The following is a 14,101-nucleotide window of genomic DNA, read 5'->3' as shown; positions in this document are numbered from 1 at the left end:
TGAAAATGTTGCTGTGCTGGTGTAATTTTTTTCCCTTAAAGGAAAAAAAAAAACAAAACAGCCCACACCTTGAAAAATTTGCCTTCTGAAAATGTTCCTGAAATGTTCCTGAAAATGTTCCAAGTCTTCAAGTACAGCTGTCTGTCTGCCACCTCTACAGAAGATCAATATATGGCCAGTTTCTGATCACATTGCTGTAGAGGAAAAAAACGCTGTACCTGCTTGTGAACTGTAGACCCAGTAAACAGATTGTGAAATCTGACCCACCTGTATCTTCACAGGGAAGGCCAGAGATCATGTTTTACCCATAGGCACTAATTTCTGGTCTGTGCTGGGTCCCAATGCCATATTACTGTTTGCAGAATTAACACAGCCAGGTTCTTGCAATTACTAAATGCTAACATTTAGTGAGATGTAGGTTAAAGATAGCACTGTTTTTCTTTGTAGGCCACACACCACCTATCATGTCTGTGCTCGAGATAAACCAGATGCTGAGCATAAGTTACTCTTTAACAAAGCATCCTAGCATTTTAACTTAACCTAAAAAGCAGGACTTTTTAATGGTCAAGAATTTGGTTGATAAAAAAACATGTGGAGGCAGCAGTCACAGCTCTGTTGCAACTCATCACAAAGATGCAAATTGTAAAAGGAGTTGCAGAATTTGCTTTTGTAAATTTCAACAGAAGCTGGAACTGATAGCTTTTGAGCCTAAATAATGCTGCTGTGAAGTTTGAAGTGCATACCCTTAAAGTGAGTTTAACCCAGTGATACAAATCATCCCCAAAAATCAATCTGGGTAGAATTTTAAGTGAAGTGTTTGCCTCTCTGTTTGCAGATTGTTGAGCTAATAAGAGCTGTGTTAGCTAATGCTGCTCCAGTAGTCCTTTTAAGTTTTAAGTTGTCTGAAATTTAGGATTTCTACAGCAGCCTAATCTAGAAAAAAATGTAAGCCTTTTTATATTTGTAAGAAAAAATAGCCCTGCTGAGAAATCTATAATAAACAGTAATGAAATATTTTGACTGTGTGTAAACAAATTAAATTCTGGACTTAATGTCCTTGAAAACATCTGGCCTGGCTGATGTGGGGGTGGTGGTGGGAAAGCAATAGCAGAATATTTTAAAAACTAGTCTAGGAAAACCCACAACACAATCATTTTTGGAGAAGCAAATAATGGGTATTCGGCTCTAAAGTGTATTCTCTGGCCACAGACATCATCCTCTGCTCTCCAAAAGATCTCCTGCCAAAAAATCTAAAACTTAGATGGGGAAGTATGTTTATTAGAAACAAAACTTCAGAAAAGAAAAAGACATGGAATCAGGTTCTTTATGGAAAAGTCAACAGTGTAAAGAACATTGGAAAATGCAGTAATGCTTACATCTTTACTATAATAATTTTCTTGACTACTTAGATGGAGATGTTTTACCTGAAAACACCACTGACACTTCAAGTGAAATACCAACAACTCTGGTGGATGCGTCGGACTTCGAGTGTTCCCTCTGCATGAGGTATGACGGTATTGACCTGGCATTAACATAACAAAGCCTCTCAAGCTTCTGAAAAAAATAATTGTGGTGTAAGAAGAGAAACCTATCAGAGAATGTCTAAATCATTACTCTGTTCCTTTTTGCTGAACCTTAGTTCTGGTGAATCTTTATGGATGTGGTTTTCTCCATTATGTATGCAGTTCTCCATTGTAATGCTGTCATCTGTGGTTTATACAAAAGCAGAAAAGAAAGAATGAGCTAGGACTAGTCACTCCTCTCCACACACCGGGAATTGTTTTTGTTTGCATCTTAGCTTTTCTGTTCCATGTTTTCATGTTAAGGTTGTTCTACGAACCTGTTACCACACCCTGTGGACACACCTTTTGCCTCAAATGCCTTGAGCGTTGCCTTGACCATAATCCACTTTGCCCACTCTGCAAGGAAAAGCTGTCAGAAGTAAGTATGTCTTTCTCCCAATTAACAAAACTGCACAGACTTGTGTTCTTCTGAAAATATCTATGTGGAAGTTTTCTGTGGTTTGGTTGTGAGCTACATCCAAAGCAGTGTGACCAGCAGGGTGAGGGAGGTGATTCTGCCCCTCTAGTCCTCTCTGGTGAGACCCCACCTGGAGTGTTGCATTCAGCTCTGGGGTCACCAGCGCAGGCTATCAAGTCCAGAGAAGGGCCATGAACATGGTCTGGGGCTGGAGCACCTCTCCTGTGAAGAAAGGCCAAGAGTTGTGGTTGTTCAGCCTGGTGAGGAGAAGGCTCTGGGAAGACCTGATCTCAGCCTTACAGTACTTTGGGGGTTTATAAAAAAGATAGGCACAGGCATTTTAGTAGAGGGGTAATTTTTTAAAGTGAAAGAGAGTTGATTTGAAGGGATTAGATGTAAGTAAGAAATTTTTACCGTGAGGGTGATGAAATACTGAAAGAAGTTGCCCATGGAGTTGGCAGATTCTCCCATCTCTGGAAACATTAAAGGTCATGTTGGATGGGGGGCTCTGAGCGATCTGATGCATTTGAAGATGTCTCTGCTCGCTGAAGGGATTGGACTAGATGACATTTAAAGGTCCCTTCCAACCCAAACTTCTATGGTTCTGTGAAACTGGAACAAGACAGTACTGACAGCATCCAGCTATGCATAGACCTCATTTACTCAAGGATATATTTGGCATTTAATGCCGTACAAGTGGTTTTGCTGGTTCTTAAAGAAATGGAGGCTTCCAGTATCACATCAAGCTCATGCCCGGGGACCTCAAGCCATAGCCATGTTCATACCAAATTTCAAGTTTGTGTGGAAACTGGTGTATGAGGAATGGTTGCTCCTTGGTCAACATTTGTCAGCAGCAGACATAAGGTATCCCATACATAGTACTTCTTTCCAGTAAGCTGACAGCTGTAGATGAAAAAGATACATGTCTCTTTGCAGAAGTGAGGATGGACTGCCTTTTCTTCCTGGTAGTACAACTTCTGCCAAGCACAGGTATGGGATTAGAGTTACAAGGACAGTGGGGTGAACTACATAGGCTGAAGTGGTCGTTTTGGTGCCTGGAGGCTGAAAAGGGTGAGGAATCTGTACAGTCCTATCTAATGTGCACTTTGGCCTCAGGGAAGAGTGGGCTGGGAGGAAGAGATGTTACTTGTCTTCTTGTTACCAGACTTAAGCGTTGACTCTTCCTTGTAGTTTCTGGCAAGCAGAACTTACAAGAAGACCGTCCTTACAGAAGAGTTGATAGTCCGTTACTTGCCAGAGGAGTTATCTGAAAGGAAGAAAGTTTATGAGGAAGAAATGAAGGAATTGTCAAAGTAGGCTCTCTTTATACTACTGACAGCTGTTACAGAAATGTATTTTTTCAATCTAAATTACTGAAGAAGATTAATTTGCTTCTGAAAATGCATCAAAGAAATGAATTTGTAAATGAACCTGCCAGATGTTTTGTATTTTTGACGTGTATGTTGCAGATAAACAAGTAATGTGCTTGGATGGTGGAGAGGCACAACAATATTCTTAAAATAAAGATAATTGCTTTTTCCTCTGAAACAACATAGTAGCTTTAAAAGTTACAGTGGGGATTTTCTGAGAGTAGAATTCCAATTATCGATGGGTTATATTTCAGGTCAGGAGAAGTTCAAGGATCCAGTTTTCTCAGTGACTTGTGAATGTTGTTCTATAACTCAGCTAAAAAGTAAAACAAAACATGCAGTTAATCCTGAAAAAAAATTAAGTGGATTGAAAAAAAAATTAATGGCTTTGAAATCAAAGGGGTTTGCTGACTTTGGTGATTCTCTGCCATCTTGCTTTGAACATGACTGGTTCTTAAGTGCTTTGTTACTGTGAAAAGTTGTCACCAAAATCTTGCCATGTGTATCTAAGATGTATCACTAGGCATGTTTTTGGGAAATCGGCTATTTCTTGACTTTTTTCTTTTATGGGAGTAGGTTAGAGGGATTGTTTACTTAATGCGCGAAGGAAAAGAGTCCTGAAATATTGTTTGTCTTGTGAGAATGGCAAACCTCGAAGAGATATGCATTTACAAAGATTGAGTCTAAGGAAGCCATTTGTCTTGTATTAAGGATATATTCTGAATATAGCAGCACCCAGTAAAAAAGGTGATTTTTTTTTAAACAATTTTCTTACAGTTTGAATAAAGATGTTCCCATCTTCGTATGTACCATGGCCTTTCCTACCATCCCTTGTCCACTCCATGTCTTTGAACCTCGTTATCGCCTAATGATAAGAAGATGCATGGAAACTGGTACCAAGCAGTTTGGCATGTGCTTAGCTGATGAATTAAAAGGGTAAGGAGATGAGCTGAGAATGTCCTGTTTTTGCAAAGGCTGCTGTGAGCTAATGGAATACTGCAGCACAGTATACTTGTCTCCCCAAACCACTCTGGTTCCTTCCAGTCCTGTATGAACCAATACTAAAGTTGCTTACTTCTTAGTTTAGAACTTTAAACATTCCATTTTACACAAAAATGTAATTTTATTACTCCCCTGTTGGATATTAGCAAGAATGCAACTCATCCTGCTCCTACAGGCTCCAAAAATAGCATTTAATTGGCTGCATATTTGGAAAGCTCGCTGGCCTGTTTGCTCCAGTGAAAACTGACTGTCTGGGTAAGGTTCCCCCTCTGTCTACTCAGTTAAAAGAAAGAAACAAAACCAAAACAAAAATAAGGCAAAATATCCAGACCTCCCATAGCTTTCCTGAAAGAATGGTATCATTTTTATGAGACAAAGTATACCCTTGGCTGAGAAATCTGTTTTACTGCTGAATGTTGAATTTGAGTGTTTGTCTTTACTGCTGTGTTGCAATGTCTAAACTATCTGCAGTGAGTGGATTTGTCTTTCTAAATGATCACACCTTCCATTCATTTTTGTGAATTCTGACACTGATGTGTTTCCAGCTCCCTATGCAGAGACTGACTAGATTAAATGTCCCTTACAACACAAAACTATTCTCTGATTCTACAAGAGCCTTCAAGTTCAAGTATTTCACAGATAATGGGGTTTTGAAACCATGCTCATGGGAGAGGCATGTGGTAATGAGATGCAATAGTTGCTGATTTCAGAAGCTACATTGGCAGACTGTGGAATGGATGACGAACATGGGAATTTTTAAGAGCACAGTAGACAGGCATCCTCAGGAGCAACATTTTTGTTTGTGATCGTCACTGGAGCTGAGGGGAGGGCAGTCATAACTGAGGCTTGGCAGCCTTTCCTTGTCTCCTTCATGCTTCTTGGGTGGGGTGGAAATTTTATTTTTCTCCCAGACTGGACAGTAAGGTAGCTGTAAGAATACAGGAGATGCTGCAGCTTCCAGTCAGCTGTGGCTGTGCTGCAATGCCATTTGGCATGCTGTCAGTACTGCACTCAGTGGAGTTCAGACTCCAGCAGCAGCTGATGCTCCACAGTCCCTTCCAGGCCTATTAGTAATTTTCTGGAAGTGAATACTTGTGAGAGTGAGGATAGAATTACCCTAGGACTTCAGTGATAACTCTCCTTTTATCCCTGCAGACTTGTGGAAGAGCCAAACTTATTTGGAATCAGGTGTAATAATACAAAGGGCCAAGGCGTTACAATCCTCAAAACACAGTAATTTGTTTGTTAGATAACATCATGAAGGATATTTTAAAATGCAACAGTATGGTTAGGTTTCTATGTCCTGTCTGTTTTCATTTAGTAAACGAATTAAGCTTTTTGAGCATGATAACTTTAATCAAATACTGAAGCGCAGGAAACTTTCATCTACAGACACCTGGCAGGCTGTTCCAGCTTCTTACACAAGTAAAGAAGTTCTGTTTATTCAAAATTGCGAAATCAACTTGGGAATACAAGAAGTGGGGAAACTTGTTTTGCCTCATCTACTGAGACATGGATATATACCTCCCTTGAAAAACACAATGACAAAGCATGTTTAGTTAATTACCTTCCTCTGTTTTATTTCTCCATTTTACCTTATAACTGGTAAAAGAATATAAGCTCTTAATGTTGTCAGCACATTTTATGCCTGTCTCCAGGTGCTTTCTTGTCTCTCTGATTCAGGTCCCTGTCCATCCAAAAGTAATTCCTCTAAGAACAAAAAAGAAAAAAATCATCACTTCTATATTAATTTCTAAATCCAGTATGGCTATCACTAAAATCATTAATTTAAAACAATTGTTATGTAGCTGTTTAAATAGTGTATAGTGTAATATTGCTATAATAAACTAACAGACTTGCTTTTTAAAATCAGTCCTACTGGTAGAGCACCAGGACTTAGCTGTGTTCAGCTCTGCTCCTCCTGCTCTTCTCGATTTTTTCCTGTACACTGGCTGGGAGTGAACAGTTGTTCACAGTGGTGAACTTTCCCCCCACCCCTCCTAAACCCATGATTTCTGGTAGAGCAGACACAGGAGTAATTTCTTCATCACTCCGTTGTAAGAAATGGCCAAGCCCTAGTAAAACAAGCATATCCATGATAAAGAATTTATCAGACCCTGCAGGGTTTGGGTATCTTGAGTTGAGACTAGATACAGTGCTTTCTCCTGCTTAACAGAAGGCTGAGGTGTAGACTTGCAAATGTATTGTGGTGAAGAATCATTGTGCAATCAGCCTCTCTACAGAAATTACTGTACCACAAAGGTATAGTTATGTAAGCTTGATAAAGTAAAAGTTTATTGCGTGCCTGTTTTCCAGGGTGTGATTAAAACCTGTGCCTACTTTTAATATAATGGATATAAATGTGCTTTTGTAAAGAGGTTGTTTTGGGTTTGATTTTAATTTTTTTTTTTAAAGGAAACAAATGCAAGAAAAAAACTTGCTATATAGAAAGCCTTTTTCTTTCTAAAGCCTGCAGTCTTCTGCTTACACCTTGGAGTAGGGGGGATAGCCCTCACAGCCATGCATTTGTTCCTCACTTTCGGTACTTCCTTTCAGTATCTTTACCCATCTTGTTTTCTTTGCAAACCAGATGAATTTTCCACCAGCAGCTGGCAACTCCCAGCATGAAACATGCTTCATTTAGTTTCCTGTTCCTTTCCAACCCTCCCACCCCACAAACCTGCCCTGAAAATGCTGCTGCCCAGGTCCTCTGAGGGAAGGCAGAAAGGGTGGGGGTTTGTGTGGCTTATGTGAATAAGCAGAAATGTATTGTCACCAAAGCAGAATCCTCTTTCAAATAAGAAATGGTGAATTAGGCCCAGTATTTGTCCTGATGTCTATAAACACTTGTTGATGACTTCCGCTTTTATGCCCTTCTGTCATTTCAGATTTGCAGATCATGGCTGTATATTAGAGATCAGGGACGTAAAGTTTTTTCCTGATGGACGCTCAGTTGTTGATACAGTTGGTGTCCGTCGTTTTAGGGTCTTAAGCCATGGCCAGCGAGATGGATATAACACAGCAAACATCGAGTATCTTGAAGATAAAAAGGTGATCTATGGTGCAAAGTTATTCATACCCATGTATTGCTGGATTCACTTAAATAGCCTTTCCTTGTTGCATTTCAAGCTAGCTGTGCATTATTTTTTAAGCCAATATCATTACAAATACACTACAGCTCTGTTTTAAAAACCATGGAACAAACTTTGTATCTTCTTTCCCTTTCTTCCTTTCTTCCCTTATAATTATCTCTGCTTGAAGGGTTACACTCCTTTCATGGATCTCAAAGTAGCTTCTAGGATGCTGAGGTCATGGTGTGTAGTTGAGGTCAGAGTAACATTTTAAAACTGGTACAGAATTTAAAGCCTTCTAAAAGCACATGCTCCTGTTGGTAGAGAACTGACTGTTCTCTTGCACTGAACAGACAGTTGGCCCACTTCATATGTCCTCCAAGTTCTCATTTACAGAACAGGTCCTCAAATAAATGTGAGAGTCTGCTCTTAAAATGAGTTCTTAGGGACACACGGTTAACCATGCCCTGTACTAGCATCTATTAGAACTGACTGAGAGCAGAGAAATGCAGAGAGGGGAGAAGCTTTTGGAAACAAGTCCTCCTAGCAAACCTGCATCAAGGCAGGTGTTTGTGATGGGTGTTGGCCGAAGGCTGAATTTTTGGCCATGCTCTCTGGATCATCTTCAGACCGTGTCTATAAAACCTTGGTAGCTGTTAACGTTAAACTTAGCAGTAATCTCCTGCCAGCTGATGAAATCAGTTTGGTCATATAGCTCTAGAGCACTCCACAGTTGAAGTGAAAGTCTGTAAAGCCTTAGCAGTGCTTTTCTAACCTGTGCAGGGTGATGCAGTTGTTGGCCAGGGCATGAAAGGTTGAGCTCGTGGAGGTGCCCCTTCCTGTGAAAGGCTGGAATAGGCAGTCTGCTCAGAGTGAGGGCTGTGCTCTGTTAAAATCCGTAGTGAAGAGTAGTGGAACTCAGGTATACAGGCATTGCTTATAGATGGTTCCAGAGATCCCCCTCTTCATAATTAGAGTGAGATTTACATTGGAGGCTGGTGTCTGTTCAGTGCCCTACATCCATGATATGTCTGATGGTCAAAAATCTCAGTCCAAAGATACCTGTTTTATATGCTCTTAGATACTTACCTTGAGATTAGTTGCTCTCTAGAACTACTTCTCCTCGATTGTGAAGGGCAACCAGAGCAGCTAGATCAGATGTGTATCTGAGTGTAGCCTAGGTGAAATCACCTACGTGATGTTCACATGTTAAAAGGAAAAAAAAACCAAACAACCCCAAACAAAAATCCAGAATCAAAACCCCCAGAAAAACTCCACAAATGACCAATTTGTAGTGATTTTTGCCTATGCTTTTTTCCCCCCCTAATAGCTAATAGTAGGCCTGTGCAACTAAAACACTCTGCTTCAATGAGGGTGTTTCTTCATGGCTGTTTCTGGTATTGGGAAAGCATCACTTTCCCTACTTCCTGCCTGCTTGGGTGTCTACCCTCCTCCTTCTCCTTGGCTGTCCTACCATGGCCTTAACACTTCTATAAAATAGTGCTGGTCTCTTAAGTGCTGTAGCCCCCCCGTCTCTGTGCTCGGTGGCAGTAGTGTTTGTTTTGTTTTGCCAGACGATGTACCACTGTCCAGAGGTCATTCTGTGACAGGGGCTCGAGGTTGTGGGTTTGAGATGATAAATATGTCCCAGATATTCTTCTGCTATGCCAGCATTTAGGAATGGATACTAGTGAGGCAGTTACTACTCCAAGAAATATCACTTCAGAACACCTAGGGGAGGGTAAAAAGACTCCAGCATCACAGGTTTGAAATCTGAGACTTAGACACACTTGATTTAGATAAGGACATTTGAGCAGCTGTAGTCAACTGCATTATTTTGCTTCGTTTGCTTCTGGGGAAGCATGTGGACTCCACGGTATCAAACCTATTTTGTTCCATCTCCCTTCTTTTAACAATAAGGTTGAAGGACCAGAATATGAAGAACTTGTCCGCCTTCATGATTCAGTCTATGATCAAGCTGTTGCCTGGTTCACTTCTCTTAAAGACAATATGAAAGTGCAAATCCTCAATCATTTTGGATCTATGCCAGGAAAAGAACCAGAGCCACAGGTAATAAAACCTGCCTATTTATGCACCTTTATTCTGTGCAGAATTTTAACACTAGACTGTTTTCTGACAGATTTTTGCTGTGGTTTTATACATTCTAGACTCTTATTTACCTAGTTTTGGTCTGTTGGCATGAAGTGTGGTAAACAATATACCTGATTAATTTGGTAGCTGAAGAGATAAGTCTTAATGGTATATACTGATTAAGAGAACACCTGCAATTAAGTGTTCACTTGTTGCTTGTTTTGTGGTGACTTTCTTAGCAAATAGAAGGTGAGAAGGTGATGTTCTTCTTGGGGCTGGGCTGGTGAATACATAACTGCATGTTTTTCCATTCTTTTGCAGAGCAACCCCAGTGGTCCTGCCTGGTACTGGTGGCTCTTGGCAGTGTTGCCTCTGGAAAACAGAGCTCAGCTGGCTATATTGGCTATGACCTCCCTGAAAGATCGTCTGATTGCCATCAGGCGGGTATTGATATTTGTGACTCGCAAAAGACCCAGATAACATGGACTTGTGTTGTGAGTGGGTGCCAAGAACATCTCACGACAGGTTGTTCTGGGGGAGGGCAAAGGGGGAGGGGTTGTTTTTTTGCATTTTTTTTAAGATTCCTTCAAGAAGGAACAACCCTTTCTGACTGCGTCCTGCATCCATCGATTGCATCGGTTTGTTATCTGGGTATTCACCAAATCTCGCACACTCTCCTGTTGTCCTGGTGAAAACTGAGCCTCTACAGAGTTGTGCTACATCTAGAATGTAGCTGATGGATGTGGATAATTGCTTCAAAGTACTGTGATAGAATTGAAGAATTGATGTTTCTAGCCAAGAGAGTTAAATACTAGAGTAGCGCCATTGGCCTGCATGTGATCTGGATTTTCACTCAGTAGGAAGAGGAAACTGGACAGTGGATTGAAGAGGTGTTTCGTAGACTTTCTTGAAGGTAGTGAACAGAAGAGGAGTTAACACTGCCCAGCAGAAGTATGCACGAGGACTATAACCAACAGTACTCCCTGTTAGTGAATTGGAAGGCAGTCTGTCATACACCCACATCTCTCTCTCTCTCTTCAGCAAATAACAGTCTGAGGAAAAAACAGGTTAAGCCGTTTGCAGTCAAGGCATCTGAGGATATTTATCTGAAAGAATAATAGCTACTGAATAAGCGCACTATTTGGTAGCCTTAGGTAATCCCTCCTTTGTGATTTACATGTTGTAGCAGAATTAGTATATACAAAATGTTTGGAAATATGTACTTTGGTTTCTTTGAAGAGAAAACCCAAAGTAATCCTAGCCAGTCTTACTGCTAAATTCAAACCAAGCCGCTCACTAAAGTATGATAAACACTGCTGTGAAATAATGATTTCACCCCAAGTACGAGGGAGGCATGCTGCAGTTTACTCTGAACACCTGCTCTACGAGTTGAACCAGTAAGGATGAGAGGTGGGGAGCTTTCCATCTCCCTCCTTCCTGCAGTGTCATGCCAACCTCCAATTACGCAGGGGTGGTCTCTACTGAACGTGTTTCAAACCTGAAAGTATTGTAGTTTAGTACCGGTTGCTGTATGTGATGGAAATCAGTCCACAGTAACACCGTGAAAGGAGTCACAAACTGAACCTATAAAGGCAAGTCTCAATGCAAGCTTCAGTCAGGTGTTAATCTTCATTTGTCTCTTTGATTATTTTTTTATGTATTGTTTTGTTAATATCTAACTTTGATAACTATTAAATTGATCGCTTGTCAGTCAAATGATCAACATATGCTCAACTGCCAATGAAATAACTCAGTGTTACAAATTCAATTGGCATAGTTTCCTATTACTAGAACTGATCCTACCAACAGGGAAAAAAGTTGACTTGAATCTCGATGTGCTGCAAGCATAGCAAGACCAATGTAAAGACTTGTTCATGTGCAGAAGTCTGGTAAGAAGAAATGGCTGCTTACCTAAATGGTCAAAGTGCCTGGTTTCTTTTTTAGTTCTTTTCTCCTTATTTGTCAATGAAGAGGTATTTAAACATTTTTTTTTCCACTTTGTACATGAATTCTGGAAGAAGACTGCATTAAAATGCAGTGATTGGCATATATTACCTGCTCTCTTTGGGTATTATAGTTATAACCTCTGTGGTCTGGGAAACAAAAATACAGTTTTTTTTTCCTTTCAGCAAATGGCTACCACAAATGGTTTCTGTAACATACCCTGAATGTACTGTAACTGCCTCTACCTTGAACACGCCTTTTCTATTTAAGTAGTTTGTAAGTATATTCTCTGAATTGTGAAGTGCATAATGTACAACCAATGATGTCATAACCTCTACAGTAGCCTTCTGCAAGTTCTGCTACCACCACCAAAATACTCAAAATTCAAGTAGAATGCATTTCCTCCAGGATTTGAAGATGATCAAGAAGAATTCACTGAAATATAAAGGAATTGTTGTGTTTGTGGGGAGGAAGTGTCACAAGTCAGTAGGTCTTCAGCTGATTGTCAGCTGAGCTACTGAAGGGTGATTTCACAAACTAATTCTCGGACCAGAGGATGGACTGTATTTGATCTCGCAATCCTTTCTGTTCAGCTTCCTGTTCTTCCCATTCCTTTCCATGCTGTGTATTTCTTCAAGACTCATTCATCTTGCTTGTTTGTGTGTCTGGTCTAGTTTTGAATATTACTAGTTTAGCTGGAAGAGGTTGCTGATGGTATTTGTAAATTGCTGGTCCCTGATCTTATATGTGTTTAATTTTACAGATAGGAGTGCATTTAAGAAAAAAAAATATCAAGGTGCTAGTTAGTGTCTTGGCTTTGGCTCAGTAAATGTTAATGTTAATATTCTTCTCTGCAAAAGTGATTTTTTCAAGATTACTTCTGAGGTACTTCTGACAGAAAACCCTATGAAATGAGAGGTTGTTTACTGCTGTTTTGTAATGTGTAAAGACATTCTACATGGGAAGTGACATTGCTGTATTCATGAAGGCCTGCATAGTTAATAGAGTGATTATTATTGAAAAGAAAGCTGAACTGTAGAGGGATTTTTTTTTAGTCAAGGTTTAAAGCAGTTTGTGAATATTTCAGTGACTGATGTTTTGGATAAATGATAACAACAAAGGAATTGTCTGTGTATGGATGCAAATAATAATATTAGCAGCCCAAAGCTGACATTTCTTCCAAAACATTGAATGCTGATCAAATAGCAAAGCTTTAATAAACAGATAAAATCACCACTGCCCTGTGGTACTTGCTTTTTAAGGGGAAGTACCAGTTTCATTTTTACCAAATCACCTCTGCCATATAATATCTGCAGCATCCAGTAGTACCTCACAGGAAAAACTGTCTCGTTGCTCTTTAGAGGAAGTGTCCACGCTACAGCCAGAGTCTGCGCTTAGGTGTAACTTGTTGCCAAGGTACATGTGGAAGCATTGGAGCTGAGCTCCTGGAAGAGATAGACAGGATTTGTTGCCTTTCTAGCTCATTACACTTTTCTTGCTTGCTGTCCAAGCAAGGATGCTGGGATATATGATGAGTCTTTTCACTGTGGTGAATGTGGCCCTTCTTTATACATCATAAAGAGGCCAAAAAGAAAAAAAAAAAAATCCCTCTACCTCTACACCTGTTGTTCACCTGTAAAATTTCAAGCTACAAAATGATATATATATATTTTAACCTTTTTTTGTCTTTCGGAAGCATACTAATTGTTTGCCACTGAGGCCTTTTATCTACTGTATTTTAATATGTTCATTTGATAGTCATCGAGATCTCTTTGTACTTCTAACCTGTAGAACTTGTCATGTTTCTTACTGCTCCTTTTTCCTTGTCCTCCAGTCCACTTTTAAATTGATAAATAGAAAGCTGTACACTCTATTCCTGTTACATTTTACACTAGTGGAACTGGTATTTTGGTAGCGCCTTAATTTTGCAGTTGTGAAATGATTGTATCAACTCTTATCTGGGGCTTCTGACCAGATGTAAATGAGTATGTTTAATGTAGATAAACTTGAAACCATTTTTTACTGTTTTAAAGCTAGAAATGAAATGGAGTGTGTACATATGTATAAATATAAATTATTAATCTGCACCTTTTTGTATCTAGTAAATACAGGAGAAGTTCATGTTCTAACCACATTTGGCACTTCTTGTTGCATAAACAAAGCCAAAACTTTTTTTAAAAATTGCTGTGTTCATTTCATGTGTATTTGCAATATTCATGGGAAATGTGTTTAATTTATGTGATATTTGGAATAAACCAGGTTGAATTTATGAGAGTGTGAGTTCATGGGGAAAACTTTATCACTGTGAGGACTAAGAGCTAGAGCTGAGCTGAATGTGGTCTGAACAAAACAAGCCACTGATGTGCTGCTGTCAGAAGAGGGGAGATAATTTGATTTTCCTGACAGGAGCCCAAGGGCTGAGAATTGGCCTCATGAGGCTTTAAGAAGCCGATGGCATCCCAGAAGCAGTGGTTAGATGTTGGGGTTCATAAGTTGCATGGCAACTGTTTTATCCCCAGTGTGAGGAGGTAGGAGGGGGGGTCTGCAGAGGTTGTGGCACAGTGGGGCTTGTTGAGCACCCAGGGCAGACTGTGGCACTGGGTGTGAATGTGAGAGGTGGATTTGAAGGAGGGTTGGAGGGCC

At 40.0% G+C, this 14,101-nt stretch overlaps 1 protein-coding gene across 1 annotated transcript in view; it reads left to right on the top strand.

The window, feature by feature from the left end:
• The window catches only part of LONRF2 (LON peptidase N-terminal domain and ring finger 2), a 34,213-nt gene extending 20,486 nt beyond the window's left edge, over positions 1–13,727 (top strand). Inside the window, exons 6-12 of the mRNA XM_066176590.1 lie at positions 1,410–1,506; positions 1,827–1,941; positions 3,172–3,293; positions 4,128–4,286; positions 7,241–7,403; positions 9,344–9,493; positions 9,836–13,727. Coding sequence (XP_066032687.1) covers positions 1,410–1,506; positions 1,827–1,941; positions 3,172–3,293; positions 4,128–4,286; positions 7,241–7,403; positions 9,344–9,493; positions 9,836–9,994 — 965 coding nt within the window. The 3' untranslated portion in view covers positions 9,995–13,727. The remainder of the gene's footprint in view (positions 1–1,409; positions 1,507–1,826; positions 1,942–3,171; positions 3,294–4,127; positions 4,287–7,240; positions 7,404–9,343; positions 9,494–9,835) is intronic.
• The last annotated feature ends 374 nt before the right edge of the window (positions 13,728–14,101 follow it).

The sequence above is a fragment of the Chamaea fasciata genome, unplaced genomic scaffold, assembly GCF_029207755.1.
Source record: "Chamaea fasciata isolate MVZ Bird 193981 ecotype frontalis unplaced genomic scaffold, bChaFas1.0.hap1 SCAF_2, whole genome shotgun sequence".
Taxonomy (NCBI): Eukaryota; Metazoa; Chordata; class Aves; order Passeriformes; family Sylviidae; genus Chamaea; species Chamaea fasciata.
This window is presented reverse-complemented; position numbering and strand designations above follow the sequence as displayed.